General features: G+C 47.2%; 1 protein-coding gene across 1 annotated transcript in view; it reads right to left on the bottom strand.

The window, feature by feature from the left end:
- Window positions 1-17,676, bottom strand: part of LOC121583496 (whirlin-like) — a 161,896-nt gene that overhangs the window by 1,093 nt on the left and 143,127 nt on the right. Inside the window, exons 8-11 of the mRNA XM_041899641.2 lie at window positions 15,064-15,135; window positions 13,734-14,301; window positions 13,359-13,516; window positions 12,687-12,809 (exon numbers count right to left, since the gene is read on the bottom strand). Coding sequence (XP_041755575.2) covers window positions 12,687-12,809; window positions 13,359-13,516; window positions 13,734-14,301; window positions 15,064-15,135 — 921 coding nt within the window. The remainder of the gene's footprint in view (window positions 1-12,686; window positions 12,810-13,358; window positions 13,517-13,733; window positions 14,302-15,063; window positions 15,136-17,676) is intronic.

Below are 17,676 nucleotides of genomic sequence, written 5' to 3'. Positions count from 1 at the left end.
CTTCGTAAACAACAGGTGTACACTAACAGTGAAATGCTTACTTACGGGTCCTTCCCAACAATGCAGAGTGAAAAATAGAATAAATAACATTTAAGATATTATAACACAATGAATAAATACACAATGAGTAACGATAACTGGGCTATATACAGTTGAAGTCGGAAGTTTACATATATTTAGGTTGAAGTCATTAAAACTTGTTTTTCAACCACTCCACAAATGTCTTGTTAACAAACTATAGTTTTGCCAAGTCGGTTAGGACATCTACTTTGTGCATGACACAAGCAATTTTTCCAACAATTGTTTACAGACAGATTATTTCACTTATAATTCACTGTATCACAATTCCAGTGGATCAGAAGTTTACATACACTAAGTTGACTGTGCCTTTAAACAGCTTGGAAAATTCCAGAAAATGATGTCATGGCTTTAGAAGCTTCTGATAGGCTAATTGACATCATTTGAGTCAATTGGAGGTGTACCTGTGGATGTATTTCAAGGCCTACCTTCAAACTCAGTGCCTCTTTGCTTGACATCATGGGAAAATCAAAAGAAATCAGCCAAGACCTCAGAACAATTTCTGTAGACCTCCACAAGTCTGGTTCATTCTTGGGAGAAATTTCCAAACGTCTGAAGGTACCACGTTAATCTGTACAAACAATAGTACACAAGTATAAACACCATGGGACCACGCAGCCGTCGTACCGCTCAGGAAGGAGATGCGTTCTGTCTCCTAGAAATGAAAGTACTTTGATGCAAAAAGTGCAAATCAATCCCAGAACAACAGCATAAAAAAGCCAGACTACGATTTGCAATTGCACATGCGAACAAAGATCGTACTTTTTGGAGAAATGTCCTCTGGTCTGATGAAACAAAAATAGAACTGTTTGGCCATAATGACCATCGTTATGTTTGGAGGAAAAAGGTGGTCGCTTGCAAGCCGAAGAACACCATCCCAACCGTGAAGCACGGAGGTGGCAGCATCATGCTGTGGGGGTGCTTTGCTGCAGGAGAGACTGGTGCACTTCACAAAATAGATGGCATCATGAGGAAGGGAAATTATGTGGATATATTGAAGCACCATCTCAAGACATCAGTCAGGAAGTTAAAGCTTGGTCGCAAATGGGTCTTCCAAATGGACAATGACCCCAAGCATACTTCCAAAGTTGTGGCAAAATGGCTTAAGGACAACAAAGTCAAGGTATTGGAGTGGCCGTCACAAAGCCCTGACCTCAATCCTATAGAACATTTGTGGGCAGAACTGAAAAAGCATGTGCGAGCAAGGAGGCCTACAAACCTGACTCAGTTACACCAGCTCTGTCAGGAGGAATGGGCCAAAATTCACCCAACTTATTGTGGGAAGCTTGTGGAAGGCTACCCGAAACGTTTGACCCAAGTTAAACAATGTAAAGATAATGCTACCAAATACTAATTGAGTGTATGTAAACTTCTGACCCACTGGGAATGTGATGAAAGAAATAAAAGCTGAAAGAAATAATTATCTCTACTATTGTTCTGACATTTCACATTCTTAAAATAAAGTTGTGCTCCTAACTGACCTAAGACTGGGAATTTATACTAGTATTAAATGTCAGGAATTGTGAAAAACTGAGTTTAAATGTATTTGGCTAAGGTGTATGTAAACTTCCGACTTCAACTGTACACAGGGTACCAGTACCGAGTCGATGTGCAGGGGTACGAGGTAATTGAGGTAGATATATACATATAGGTAGGGGTAAAGTGACAAGGCAACAGGATAGATAATAAACAGTAGCAGAAGCGTATGTGATGAGTCAAAAGAGTTGGTGCAAAAAGGGTCAATGCAGATAGTCCAGGTAGCTATTTGGTTAACTATTTAGCAGTCTTATGGCTGAGGGGTAGAAGCTGTTCAGGGTCCTGTTGGTTCCAGACTTGGTGCATCGGTACCGCTTGCCGTGCGGTAGCAGAGAGAACAGTCTATGACTTGGGTGGCAATAATTTGGGTCTTCCTCTGACACCGCCTGGTATAGAGGTCCTGGATGGCGGGGAGCTCGGCCCCAGTGATGTACTGGGCCGTAAACACTTGCCATACCAAGCGTGATGCAGCCAGTTAAGATAAATATAAATAATAATATGCCATTTAGCAGACGCTTTTATCCAAAGCGACTTACAGTCATGCGTGCATACATTTTTCGAACCCACTACCTTGGCGTTACAAGCGCCGTGCTCTACCAGATGAGCTACAGAGGACCACAAGATGCTCTCAATGGTGCGGTTGTATAACATTTTGAGGATCTGAGGGCCCATGTCAAATATTTTCGGCCTCCTGAGGGGGAAGAGGCGATGTCGTGCTTTCTTCACAACTGTTAATTCCTTAGTGATGTGGACACAGATGAACTTGAAGCTCTCGACCCGCTCCACTACAGCCCTGTCCTGTAGTCCGCGATCAGCTCCTTTTTATTACTGACATTAAGGGAGAGGTCGTTGTCCTGGCACTACACTGACCTCATTATCTGCAGTTAGAGGCGTTTCAAATGCTGCTCAGCCTGCAGTGGAGCACAGCATTATCAGCATAATTATCACTATCAGTTTTGTTATTTAGAGCATTATCAGTTCTCTTATTTACTGAGCCGGCCACAATTACCCCCAGCCACTGGAGCGACATGGAGATGGCTGTGATCATAGCCACAAGAAGTAGGGGTGCTGAGTGTGCTGCAGCACCCCCTGAAAAATCGAAATAAATATATATTTTTTATATAAATATATATTTTTTCTCAAAAGTACTGCACTGGGCCTTTACTAGTACTGTATTAGCTGACCGATATATCTGTCTGTAGCGCAGGCAAGTTATTCTTATTTTTCAACATTTAATTTTTTTCACAAAAGTCATGCACTGGGCCTTTACTAGTCCTGTATTAGTGGACCGATACAGCTGTCTGTAGCGCGGGCAAAAAAACATTTTTTCACCCACACATATCTTCCCGCGGCTATGGCTGTGATAGGGACTGCAGCAGCAGCAGCAGCAGCAGCTCATGGAGTGTGATAGAGAGTGATGGTGATAGTGTCCACAGCGGTGTCATTTGGAACGTTCACAACATCATGGACTGTGATGACCTGAGAGACTAAAGCTTCTACAAGAGTAAAACCAAAGATACTGGTAACTAACCCAAGATATATCATGTATTTGTGTATTAGTGTGAATATCGTGTGAGTAAGTAATCATTCAGGAATGTTGCTAGGGTATGATGTGACCTGTACTCTGGTTACAATGATTGATATGGCTTGTACCGCTGAGCCAGAGACATAGGGCTCTACTTGAACAAACCTAACGCAGTGGTAAATCTAAGCACAGGCGGTAACGTTATAGGTTCAGGGTCGTGTCAGAAATATTTTTGCTATTTTCACTATCACAATTATCAGCGCACTTGCTGGCGTTGCTGCGAAAGGGCAGGGTTTTGATTAATTAACAAGTTGTGGGTGTGTGGAGGCTTGGCCTCTCACTGGCCAATCAGAACATGCTCCATGGCGAAATATGTGGTTGCATCAAGTTGTGTATTTACGGTCTTTTATGTATTGCCTTGGAATCAACTCCAATTCCAATGTTAGTCCGTTATAGTTTGGTAAATGGCTTACAGAAACGTAATAACAAAATGTAGACCTGTCTTTGCTAAATTCGTTAACCCATTTGCAGTCCACATTGTTCTAACTAATTGTATGGCTTCAATAGCATACACACTGATATAGGGGCTAGGCCTATTGTAAATTGTATTATGGCTGAACATGGACATGCAAAACATTGTCAATAAGCAAGATTAAATTAATTATTGAAAAGGCCTAAAAATAGAACTAATAATTCTAATCAAATTGTAAACAAAACGAAACAACAACTTGTTTTAAATAGGCTATGTCATACTTACTGGCACCATCATTTCCCCCTTTGGGCATATAATATGAAAACAACGCAGACTATTTAGGGTTTTACGCACATCCAAACTTTTCACAGTAGCTGGATAAAGATCCAATATACATAGAAAGGGAGAATGTCCACTCACCATTATACTGCTCCCAAATAGGCCTATGTTTTATGAGCTGATATACAGTGCATTCGGAAAGTATTCAGACCCCTTGACTTTTTCCACATTTTGTTACGTTACAGCCTTATTCTAAAATTGATTAAATTGTTTTTTTTTTCTCTCATCAATCTACACACAATACCCCATAATGACAAAGCAAAAACAGGTTTGTAGAAATGTTTGCTAATTTAAAAAAATAAAAAATATATATATATATATATATATATTTACTTAAGTATTCAGACCCTTTACTCAGTACTTTGTTGAAGCACCTTTGGCAGCCTCTAGTCCTCTTGGGTATGACGCTACAAGCTTAGCACACCTGTATTTGGGGAGTTTCTCCCATTCTTCTCTGCAGATCCTCTCAAGCTCTGTCAGGTTGGATGGGGAGCGTTGCTGCACAGCTATTTTCAGGTCTCTCCAGAGATGTTTGATCGGGTTCAAGTCCGGGCTCTGGCTGGGCCACTCAAGGACATTCAGAGACTTGTCCCGAAGCCACTCCTGCGTTGTCTTGGCTGTGTGCTTAGGGTCGTTGTCCTGTTGGAAGCTGAACCTTCACCCCAGTCTGAGGTCCTGAGCACTCTGGAGCAGGTTTTCATCAAGGATCTCTCTGTACTTTTCTCCGTTAATCTTTTCCTCGATCCTGACTACTCTCCCAGTCCCTGCTGCTGAAAAACATCCCCACAGCATGATGCTGCCACCACCATGCTTCACCGTAGGGATGGTGCCAGGTTTCCTCCAGACGTGACGCTTAGCATTCAGCCGAAAGAGTTCAATCTTGGTTTCATTAGACCAGAGAATCTTGTTTCTCATAGTCTGAGAGTCTTTAGGTGCCTTTTGGCAAACTCCAAGCGGGCTGTCATGTGCCTTTTACTGAGGAGTGGCTTCCGTCTGGTCACTCTACCATAAAGGCCTGATTGGTGGAGTGCTGCATAGATGGTTGTCCTTCTGGAAGTTTCTCCCATCTCCACAAAGGAACTCTAGAGCTCTGTCAGAGTGACCATCAGGTTCTTGGTCACCTCCCTGACCAAGGCCCTTCTCCCCGATTGCTCAGTTTGGCCGGGCGGCCAGCTCTTAGGAAAGAGTCTTGGTGGTTCCAAACTTCTTCCATTTAAGAATGATGGAGGCTACTATGTTCTTGGGGACCTTCAATGCTGCAGACATTTTTTGGTACCCTTCCCCAGATCTGTGCCTCAACACAATCTTGTCTTGGAGCTCTACGGACAATTCCTTCAACCTCATGGCTTGTTTTTTTCTCTGATATGCACTGTCAACTGTGGGACCTTATATAGACAGGTGTGTGCCTTTCCAAATCATGTCCAATCAATTGAATTTACCACAGGTGGACTCCAATCAAGTTGTGGAAACATCTCAAGGATGATCAATGGAAACAGGATGCATCTGAGCTCAATTTCGAGTCTCATAGCAAATGGTCTGAAAAAACAGTTTTCGCTTTGTCATTATGGGGTATTGTGTGTAGATTACTGAGAATTTGTTGTTATGATTTAACTGGATAGAACCCAAATGCAGACAAGTACACCAAGCCAGAGAAGTTTTAACAGGTTTATTATAATGTTCAATAGTCCAGGTTTCCAATAAATGGGAAAGAGCAAGTCCAGGTTACAGGGAGGGTACAGATCCAGGTCAGGGCAGGTGTGGTACCGTAATGTCCTAGTGTCCGTGGTGAGTCCAAAGGAGAGGCCCGATAGTGGAGAGCAGGATGGTGGTGGCAGGAGTGAAGCGGAGGCAGGAGTCAGGTTCCAAATATCTGTGGCACAGGAGAAAAAGTAAATAAACAGTCCAAAAAACACAAGAGCGAAAACAGACAGGTTGAGTCGGCAGCGAGACTAACATGGTTGTCTTGACTATGATCTGACGATGAGTGGAAAGTTTGACCGGGTCTTAAAGGCTGAGGTGATTATGGTGAATGAGCTGCAGCTGGAACCCTGACTCCCGCACACCAGACTTCACTCCTGCAATCAAGGACAGACAGAGGGGAGGGGGAGAGCAGAGAGAGAGCTACCTAGCAGCAGTAGGCCTAACAGTACCCCCCCCCTCTACGGACGCCACCTGGCGGCCGACAGGGCTTATCAGGATGTAACCTATGAAACTCACGAACCAGAGCAGGATCCACAATGAAGCTCCTGGGCACCCAGGAACGTTCCTCAGGACCATAACCCTCCCAATCCACCAGGTACTGGAAACCACGACCCCGGCGCGAACATCCAGAAGTCGCCGGACAGTGTAGACGGACCCCCACCCACGATCTTGGGCGGAGGAGGGGGACGAGAGGGCGGGCACAAAGGGCTAACCGACACAGGCTTAATCTGGGAAACATGAAAGGTGGAATGAACCCGTAGGGAGGCAGGAAGCTGTAGCTTAACCACGCAGGGGTTAACAATAGACAGTATCTTGAACGGTCCTATAAAACGAGGCGCCATCTTCTTCGACTCCACCTTCAATGGAAGGTCCCGTGACTTCAGCCATACCTCTTGACCAGGAGAGTAACCGGGAGCCTGGGACCGGTGACGGTTGGCTTGCCTCTGCATGTACGCCGAGCTCGGGACAGAGCTACCCTGGCCTTCCTCCAGACCTTGCAGCAGCGGCGCATGTGGGACTGCACCGAGGGTACCGCAAGTTCCCTCTCTTGGGAAGGGAACAGGGGAGGTTGATAACCCAGAGCACACAGAAAAGGAGACAAACCAGAGGAAGCGTTAGTCAAGGTGTTATGAGCATATTCCACCCAGGGGAGCATGGAGCTCCATGACCCAGGGTTTGACCCAGTGACACAGCGAAGTGCGGTCTCCATCTCCTGGTTCGCTCTCTCGGCTTGCCCGTTGGTCTGGGGGTGATATCCAGAGGACAGGCTGGATGTAATGCCCAAAGCTTTACAGAAAGCTTTCCACACCTGGGAGACAAACTGGGGACCCTGTCAGAGACAATATCCGTGGGTAGACCATGAGAGCGGAACACATGTTCAACCAAAATATCAGCCGTCTCTCTGGCAGTGGGCAGTTTAGGTAGGGCCAAAAAATGAGCGAACTTAGAAAACGATAAATCACCGTAAGAATGACAGTCTTACCAGATGAGGGGGGAAGTCCAGTGACAAAATCCATAGCGATATGCGACCAGGGCCGGCTGGGTATAGGTAGAGGTCGTAGATGACCAGCGCTGGCCTGGGTGGAGTTTTTACTTCGTGCACATACCGTACAAGCAGCAATGAAGGCTCGAGTGTCCGCCTCCATCGTGGCCCACCAGAACTTCCGTCGCACAAAGTCAAGGGTCCGCGAAACTCCAGGGGTGACAGGTAAGGGGAGACGAGTGAGCCCACTGAAGTACCTGGGAGCGAGCAGACTCAGGGACAAACATCCGGTTAGGAGGACCCCTCCCAGGGTCAGCTTGATGATGTTGAGCCTGTCTAACAATCCCCTCGATGTCACATGTGATGACTGCAATACTGCAGGTAGGAGGCAAAATGGGTTCAGGGTTACTACCAGTATCAACAGCCGAATGAACACGAGACAGGGCGTCAGGCTTGACGTTGCGTGACCCAGGACGGTAAGACAGAGAAAAATTGAATCTCCCAAAAAATAGTGCCCACCTGGCTTGACGGGGGTTGAGCTGCTTCGCTGACTGGAGGTAAGCCAGATTCTTATGATCCGTCCAACGATGAAGGGTTGTTCCGCCCCTCAACCAATGTCGCCACTCCTCGAGAGCCAGCTTAACGGCGAGCAGTTCACGATTTCCAACATCATAATTCCTCTCTGCCTGAGAAAGTTTCCTTGAGAGAAAAGCACAGGGATGCAGTTTGTTATCTTCAGGAGAACGTTGTGACAACACTGCACCTACCCCAGTGTCGGATGCATCCACCTCCACGACAAACTGGCGGTCGGGGTCCGGCTGCATCAGAATGGGAGCCGAGGCGAAGCGATGTTTCAGTTCTTCGAACGCTGATTCGGCCCCCTTCATTCCAAGCGAACGGTCGTGAGATGGAGGTGAGAGCGGTGAGTGGCGCCGCAATGCGGCTGTAGTCCTTGATGAACCTCCTATAGAAGTTCGCAAACCCCAGGAATCGTTGAAGTTGTTTTGCGGGTAGAGGGAGCTGGCCAGTCCGTGACAGCAGAGATCTTAGCTGGGTCCATCCGCAGCTCCCCTGAGCTATGATGTAACCCAAAAAGAGGTCTCAGACACATGAAATTCACATTTCTCCATCTTCACAAACAGTTTGTTCTCCAACAACCTTTGCAACACCTGGCGCACATGCAGTTCATGTTCCTGGGAGGACTCTGAGAAAATCAAGATATCATCCAGATAGACAAAAACAAACCGATTCAACATGTCCCGAAGGACATCATTGACTAGTGCCTGAAAAACAGCAGGGGCATTAGACAACCCAAAAGGCATAACCCGATACTCAAAATGTCCCAAGGGTGTGTTGAAGGCAGTCTTCCATTCATCACCCTTACGAATGCGCACCAGGTGATACGCATTTCGTAGATCCAGTTTCGTAAAGATGGTAGCACCATGAAGGAGGGGAAAAGCAGAATTAATCAAAGGCAGAGAATACTTGTTCTTAATGGTGATGTTGTTAAGTCCACGGTAATCAATACAGGGTCTGAGGGTCTTATCCTTCTTAGCAACAAAAAAGAACCCCGCTCCTACAGGTGACGAGGAAGGACGCATAATACCTGCCGCCAAGGAGTCCCGAATGTAGTTCTCCATAGCCTCCGTCTCCGGCCGGGAGAGATTGTACAGGCGACTGCTGGGGAGCGGGGCTCCTGGCTGGAGGTCAATGGCGCAGTCGTAAGGCCGGTGAGGAGGAAGAGAAGTAGCTCTGTGTTTGCAGAAAACGGATGCCAGGTCATGATACACGTCAGGAACAGCAGAAAGATCCATGGACTCCAGTGGAGGTTGAGGCACAGTACTGGCAGGAGTCTGAGCAGAACACAAACAATTCACATGACAAAATGTGCTCCATGAAACAATGCTACCTGTCACCCAATCAATGTGTGGATTGTGTTTTATGAGCCAGGGGATACCAAGGACCAGGGGAGTCTGTGGGCAGTCGATAATATGGAATTGAATGTTCTCCTGATGATTTCCCGACACTCTAAGACAAACAGGAACAGTCTGATGGGTAATGCGGGTCAACAATTGTCCATTTAGACCCTTAGCCTGCAGCGGACAGTCCATAGGAACAGTCTCCAAATCCATTTGTTGAGCCCACTCTCTATCCAAAAAGCTTTCGTCGGCACCAGAGTCAATCAGCGCACTAACAGAGAAATTCTGGGACTGCCACTGGAGGGATGCCTGGAGCAGAATGCGGGGAGAAGAGGAAGAATCCGCTGCTCGGCTCACCAAAACTTCTCCCATAAATGATGAGCCGGCCCTTTTCCCCGGGACGAACTGGGCAGGAAGGAACGAAATGACCAGCTTCTCCACAATACAGGCAGACCCGAGCCTGAATACGACGTGCACGCTCCTCTGAGGACAACCGTGCACGCACCCACCTCCATGGCTTCGGGTTCAGTGCTCCTCGTATCGACTCGGGGACGACACGGCTCTCTCCGTAGGGACGATGCAGGGAGGAGTTTGTTGATGACAGACAGGTTGCTTGGAACTAACACTCCTCTCCCGGCGGCGCTCCCGAATCCGATTATCCAACCTGATAGTGAGTGAAATAAGATTATCCAGCGTAGGCGATTCATCATATGACACCAATTCATCTTTTAAAGTCTCAGACAAAGCATTGATGAACACTCCTTGTAATGCCTCGTCATTCCAACCACTCACTGCTGCTAAAGTCCGAAACTCCACTGCCATCTCCGCCACACTACGAGCCCCCCTGCCGAAGAGAAAACAACCGTTTCGCAGCCTCCTTGCCTCGTACGGGGTGATCAAAAACCTTCCTCATCTCCGTGGTGAAGGCCACGTAAGCGTTGCAAATGTCCGACTGACTCTCCCAGACCGCGGATCCCCAGGCACGAGCGGAACCGCTAGTAGAGTTGATAAGGTAGGCAATACGGGCTCTTTCTGAGGCGTAGGTGAGGGGCTGTTGTTCAAACACTAACGAGCATTGAGTCAAAAAATCGCCACAGGTTCCCATGTTCCCGTCATAGCGCTCTGGAGCAGGAACAAAAGGCTCTCTGATCTGGGCTGAAGGGGTAGTAAGGGCAAACACTTGATTGGTGAGTAATTGAACCTGATTAAGCAGCACCTGACTGTCCTCAGCAATCGTCTTAAACAGGGTATCATGTTGGCCAAGTAGAATGCCCTGATTGGCTATGGCAGTCCAAATTTGAGTGCACTCTGGGGTGGTATCCGAGCTACTGTCTGCTGGGTTCATGTTGGTCAGATCATACTGTTATGATTTAACTGGATAGAACCCAAATGCAGACAAGTACACCAAGCCAGAGAAGTTTTAACAGGTTTATTATAATGTTCAATAGTCCAGGTTTCCAATAAATGGGAAAGAGCAAGTCCAGGTTACAGGGAGGGTACAGATCCAGGTCAGGGCAGGTGTGGTACCGTAATGTCCTAGTGTCCGTGGTGAGTCCAAAGGAGAGGCCCGATAGTGGAGAGCAGGATGGTGGTGGCAGGAGTGAAGCGGAGGCAGGAGTCAGGTTCCAAATATCTGTGGCACAGGAGAAAAAAGTAAATAAACAGTCCAAAAAAACACAAGAGCGAAAACAGACAGGTTGAGTCGGCAGCGAGACTAACATGGTTGTCTTGACTATGATCTGACGATGAGTGGAAAGTTTGACCGGGTCTTAAAGGCTGAGGTGATTATGGTGAATGAGCTGCAGCTGGAACCCTGACTCCCGCACACCAGACTTCACTCCTGCAATCAAGGACAGACAGAGGGGGAGGGAGAGCAGAGAGAGAGCTACCTAGCAGCAGTAGGCCTAACATTTGTATTTATTTAATCAATTTTAGAATAAGACTGTAACGTAACAAAATGTGTAAAAAGTCAAGGGGTCTGAGTACTTTCCGAATGCACTGTAAGACAGCTATTAGAGGTACAGTGGAACGTACAGTGGAATGGGAGATGTTGTGATTGGGCCAGGACCATCCAACCCCCCAACCAATTAGGATGCTGACGAGTCCCTATCCCCTGTGACTGATTGGGGACACTGTGATGTCATGGCAGGGGTACGTGGCAACGCTACATTGATATGAAAATCAACCTGGTTGGCGAGCGTGCTCGGATACCTTGTCCGTCTCTCCTAAGATAGCGGAAAGAGAAAACAGATGAATAAAGAGGAAGGGGGATGAGACATAAGAGAGAAAGGCGCGTATCTCATGGCTCATGCCTTTTGTCTGTGCATTTCCAGCCGTTGATGAGGAGCGCTATGGCAATGGAATTAAAACCTCATGCCTGTCTGTCATTCGCTCGCTTGCCTCCCTCTCTCTCTCTTCCTCCCCTACCTCCCCTTCTCTGCACCCTTTCTCAGTCGAATCCCCTTTATTGTTAACCCAGTGTACCATCTTCTCTTCCATCTCTCTCTGTATATCTCTCTCCCCTCCCTCCCTCGTTCCCTCTCTCCCTCTCCGCCTTGCTCTCTTTGATTTTGAATATGCTGATTTCCCAGCCAGTGCCTTTGTCGCTCCCCTCGCAATCAGCGGCTCTATTATTTTTTATTAGTCTCTCACCAAAGCATCTTTTGAGCGGGGGGCTTTCAGTGGTTCTCTGAACTCCACAGTACAGCACAGCTCCCTCCCCAGCCCTCCTCTCTCCTCACTCTTTAGGCTAATCAAAAGAGACACAGACAGACCTGAGCAGAGCAGAGCTACAGCAAGGTACGGTGTTATTACCCTCAGTTCTTACTTAGATGTGGCCTTCAGCCAAAGTGACAACCCCTTTATTTCACATAACAGTCACTGCTCTCAGTGGATGTACTCTTTCAGGTAAAGGGAGAGAACATGGTCAACTCTTATCCTCTTGATTAAACAAATGAAAGGGTGCTTGGAACCCAAAAAAACATTTTTGATGTACTCTTACAGTTAGACATTCATGTCAAGCACCTGGCAAGGGTAAAAGGCGATATTTACCTGAGCTGGACTTGAACTAGCCACCCTCTAGTAGTACACCCACGGACATCTTACCTTAGTCACGACATCACAGGGTTGATCTTTGACCCTGTTGCTATGGCTACTGTAATATTTAAGTGTAAACCCCTCCCTCTTTGCAGTGGTTTTTCACAAGCATACCATTAAAACACGGAACATGCCGCATTTATAATTGCCTGGCATTGTCTCACTGTCTCAGGCCCTCTGAGCGTCAGAGCCCTGTGATGGAGTCTGTTCTAAAGGTTATAATCATCCCTGGAAAAGCTGCCAGTCCTCTGGAGTGGAGGAACAATGGCATGGCAGCCAGGTCTCTAAGTTTGAGTTCTCTTCCAGTGTAAAACCACAGACTGATCTGACAAAGGCTGTGTTGTGTAGCCATGTGTGGAAGAGAAGGCGGCACGGGCCAATGACAGCGCAGAGTTGCAGAACACAGAGTACCGTGGCTAGATCAATTCTGACAGGTGCAGATTGTCTGGCAAGCTGTCATTTCGGAGATGACTTGAAAAGGGAGAGGTGAGAGGGGTGAGGGGCATGAGGGGGTATGCTAGGCCGTTTGAGACCCACCTGTATGGTGACGATGCGTGGTAGGGGCTGGCGAGTGTTGGCACCCCCTTCGATGGCGATGCCCAGGGTGCTGGCACTCTTTGCCACCCTCACCAGTGTGGAGGTGGGCTCCAAGAGACCCAGCTGCAGAGAGAGAGAGAGAGAAGAGAGGGGGCATAATATAACTCAGCTTTTTACTCAAATATTCACCCTGGAGACCCATGTAATCTTTTCTTTTGCACCTTTGTTACCCATTGGTCCACCCATGAAGATTGGAACCAATCAACAATTTCCCCACTACCTAACCACCAATCAGCAATAACCATAAAGAGACAGCCAGAGGAAACAAGAGACCTCTAGTGCAGTATGAGATGAGATGGACAAGTGATTGAATGGATGAGAAATCATTGAAAGGACAAACATTTATCAATGAGCAAAGAAAGAAAAACTATATGTGCATAAAGAAAGAATAAAACAGAAAGAAATCACAGTTAGGATTGAGAACAAGCTTCAAGACAGAGTGAGCAGTGACAGAGGACAACCCAGCTCTGTTTGTCTGTTTCTCTTCTTGTCATCCCTCACTTTCAGCTCCATCTATCCATTCATCCACCCATCCATCCATTTGTCCCTCCATACATCTCCCTCTTTTCTCTTTCTGTGTCGTCTTTCTCCCCGCTGGTGTGTCCTCCTCACCGGTTTGGCGGTGCTGTCCCCTCCTGCCCCCTGGGGGTCTTGTAGGGAGCGTGTGCGGGGACTGCTTTCCTTGCTGAGATGTCCCGACTCGCCAATGTCCACCCCGCTGTCCTCGCTCAGTGTCTGTCCACTGTCTGACAGCTGGGACAGGGTGGCACCTTGGAGGGGATGGGTGCAGGAGGTTAGAGACTGGCACAGGGACACACTCAGGTAGAAATACATATACCCATGATTACACATAAACATGCACTTCCTCTTATTTGTGCAACCAATCCTTTGCGTCCAAATCTGTTCTCATGGTTTTCGGAGTCCAACTCCAGCTTTTCCTCCAACCTACCCCCTCCAGTAATCTCGGCTGTCCTCCATGCCTCTTACCTCGTGCCTGGGGCATAAACCGCAACTCGTTGACGTCAGACTCTGCATTGGGCCTGTGGACCTCCACCATGACAAAGTGCTGTTTGTTGGAGCCAGGGGAGGCCTTGTCCGGGCTGTGGGGAAGGGGAGGGGGTGTGGATGGAGCAGGGAGCGGAGGGGGAGGGGGTAGAGATGGGGAGGGGGTGGCAGGTTTGGTGGTCCTAGTAGGGGACTGGACTCTAGGGAAGGGGCCTATGGGGTGCTTGTCGACCATGGAGAGCTTGGCAGTTGCCATCTCCTTCTTATGAGGGACGAAGGGGTCCCTCTTATGGGGGACGGAGGGGTCCCTCTTATGGGGGACAGAGGAATTATTTTTTGGGGGGACCTTGGGTGAGGCTGGGGGCCCTTGGTCCCCCAACTGGTCCTTGAGTGGGTTAAGGGAGGGGGCGGTGAAGTAGAGTCTAGAATAGGAGGATTCGGAGGAAGGGCGTTTTTTGACCTGGTCTCGTCTGCTGGGGAGCCTCTGCAGCCCTGGAGGGGGTGGGGGTTTGAAGGTGGGGGGAGATTCGGACATGGAGTGCACCTCATCCTAAGGTAAGAGGAGAACAAACAGATCACATTCCTTTCATCCCACAAAACACTCATATACTACAGCACATCTCTGGAATCTCATAATTCCACACACACACACTACCAATTGTCACGCCTCAGAATTCAACACAACTCAAGGCCAGGATTCAGTTGAGCCCCACAACTAAACATGGTCTCTGTATAACCTCAGGTTACACCTTCCCAATCCGCTGTGTCCCCGGCAACAAGCTCTCCCCTCCAACCAAAACCAACGGAGAAATTAACAATGAAAACAGCAACATGAGCGGGGAGAGAATGAATGAAGTGATTCATGGTAAAAAAAAGGCAAGAGAAAGCAATCAAAACCAACACAAATATGTTCTGGCTGAATGGAGTTGAGGTGTTTTTAAGACTCTTCAGGTCTTTGCTTTCTGTGTCCCACATTACAGCCTCCTGTCGACATTGGTTACCGTTGCTCTGGTAACCGTGGTAGGTATCCTTCTGAGTTGTTTGTGTTTGTGTGTTTCTGATTATAGCTTTTACCTCAGGTGTCAGACAGAGAGCAAGTTCCTCCTTAGTAACAGACTCCTCCATAGGAAAGAAAGAAATAAGGGATGAAGGCTATAAGAGTTCAAACTGCATATCTGTTGTTTCCTCTTCTTCTCGCACTTTTATTTCCAGCCTTGTTGTTTTTCCCTCTCCGTCCACCCCTCCCTCCCTCCAACCTCTGCTCTGTCCATCTTTATGAGGTTGTGGTTCTGAGTCTGACTGCGGGGCTCACCAGAGAGACGTCAGGCAGTGCATCCAGACTCTCCTGAGACTCCTCCCCATTACTCTCCACCATACTGTCATTCTGAGAGAGAGAGAAAGAGAGAGAGAGAGAGAGAAAGAGAGAGAGAGAGAGAGAGAGAGAGAGAGAGAGGGGAGGGAGGGAGAAAGAGGGGGGAGAGAGAGACGAGGGGAGAAAGAGAAGAGAGAGAGGGGGGGAGAGAGAGAAAGCAGAGAGAAAGAAGTGAGAGAGAGACAGCGAAAGAGAGGGAGGTTATGTGAACAGCTGCTTATTTATCCCAAAGCAAATGTTGAGTCCAAATTGTATTTCGTAGGAGTTGTTTCATCTCTCAGAGGAAGGAAAAAGAACTCAATATCATTCTAAATCTACCAATCATTCTAAATCTATTTAAATCTACCTTCTAATCTCAACGTTTGGAATGCAATACTACAGGTGGGTACTCGTCACACACACACTAATATTTCATTATTTGCATTGTCTCTATGCACACTCACAGGGCTCCACACTCACACACACTTCACTGTCACTCCAACACACACACAAGCACTCACTCTATCATTTTCTCACTCACACATAATATGCACATACATTTATACTGACTCTACACACCCACTCACATGCAAGCTGCTGCTACTCTGTTTATCTTATATCCTGTTGCCAGTCATCTTACCCTCATACATATCTACCTCTATCACTCCAGTATCCCTGCACATGTAAATATGGTATTGGAACTGACTTTTTAAATATTTCCTGAATATAGTATGCTTACTTACTTACTTTATTGTGTATTTCATATTTCTTATTCTTATTTCTCGTGTTTTATTTTCTAGAAATACATTGCTATTGATTATTGCCTGCGTCCGTAACGGGTCCGCGGTCAAACGACCACCCCTCATCACTGTCAAACGCTCCCTAAAACACTTTAGCGAGGAGGCCTTCCTAATTGACCTGGCCCAGGTATCCTGGATGGATATAGATCTCATTCCGTCAGTAGAGGATGCCTGGTTGTTCCTTAAAAGTAATTTCCTCTCAATCTTAAATAAACATGCCCCATTCAAAAAATACAGAACTAAGAACCGATATAGCCCCTGGTTCTCCTCAGACTTGACTGCCTTGACCAGCACAAAAACATCCTGTGGCGTACAGCATTAGCATCAAATAGCCCCCGCGATATGCAACTTTTCAGGGAAGTTAGGAACCAATATACACAAGCAGTCAGGAAAGCAAAGGCTAACTTTTTCAAACAGAAATTTGCTTCCTGTAGCACTAACTCCAAAAAGTTTTGGGACACTGTAAAGTCCATGGAGAATAAGAGCACTTCCTCCCAGCTGCCCACTGCACTGAGGCTAGGAAACACTATCACCACCGATAAATCTACAATAATCGAGAATTTCAACAAGCATTTTGCTACAGCTGGCCATGCTTTCCATCTGGCTACCACTAACCCGGCCACCAACTCTGCACCCTCTGCTGCAACTTGCCCATGCCCCCCCCGCTTCTCCTTCACACAAATTCAGACAGCTGATGTTTTGAAAGCGCTGCAAAATCTGGACTCCTACAAATCAGCTGGGCTAGACAATCTGGACCCTTTCTTTCTAAAACTAGCCGCCGAAATTGTCGCAACCCCTATTACTAGTCTGTTCAACCTCTCTTTCATAACGTCTGAGATCCCCAGAGATTGAAAGCTGCCGCGGTCATCCCCCTCTTCAAAGGGGGGTGACACTCTAGATCCAAACTGCTACAGACCTATATCCATCCTGCCCTGCCTTTCGAAAGTATTCGAAAGCCAAGTTAACAAACAGATCATCGACCATTTCGAATACCACCGTACCTTCTCCGCTATGCAATCCGGTTTCCGAGCTGGTCACGGGTGCACTTCAGCCACGCTCAAGGTCCTAAACGATATTATAACCGCGATTGATAATAGACAGTACTGTGCAGCCGTCTTCATCGACCTGGCCAAGGCTTTCGACTCTGTCAACCACCGCATTCTTATTGGCAGACTAAATAGCCTTGGTTTCTCAAATGACTGCCTCGCCTGGTTCACCAACTACTTCTCAGATAGAGTTCAGTGTGTCAAATCGGAGGGCCTGTTGTCTGGACCTATGGCAGTCTCTATGGGGGTGCCACAGGGTTCAATTCTTGGGCCGACACTTTTCTCCGTGTATATCAATGATGTCGCTCTTGCTGCTGGTGACTCTCAGATCCACCTCTACGCAGACGACACCATTTTGTATACATCTGGCCCTTCATTGGACACTGTGTTAACAAACCTCCAAACGAGCTTCAATGCCATACAACAATCCTTCAGTAGCCTTCAACTGCTCTTAAACACTAGTAAAACTAAATGCATGCTTTTCAATCGAACGCTGCTAGCACCCGCCCACCCGACTAGAATCACCACTCTCGACGGGTCGGACCTAGAGTATGTGGACAACTACAAATATCTAGGTGTCTGGTTAGACTGTAAACTCAACTTCCAGACTCACATAAAGAATCTCCAATCCAAAGTTAAATCTAGAATCGGCTTCCTATTTCGCAACAAAGCCTCCTTCACTCATGCTGCCAAACATGCCCTCGTAAAACTGACTATCCTACCGATCC

This window comes from Coregonus clupeaformis, unplaced genomic scaffold (genome assembly GCF_020615455.1).
Source record: "Coregonus clupeaformis isolate EN_2021a unplaced genomic scaffold, ASM2061545v1 scaf0094, whole genome shotgun sequence".
Classification (NCBI taxonomy): domain Eukaryota; kingdom Metazoa; phylum Chordata; class Actinopteri; order Salmoniformes; family Salmonidae; genus Coregonus; species Coregonus clupeaformis.
Note: the sequence above shows the minus strand (reverse complement) of the source record. Positions and strands in the feature narration are given on the sequence as shown.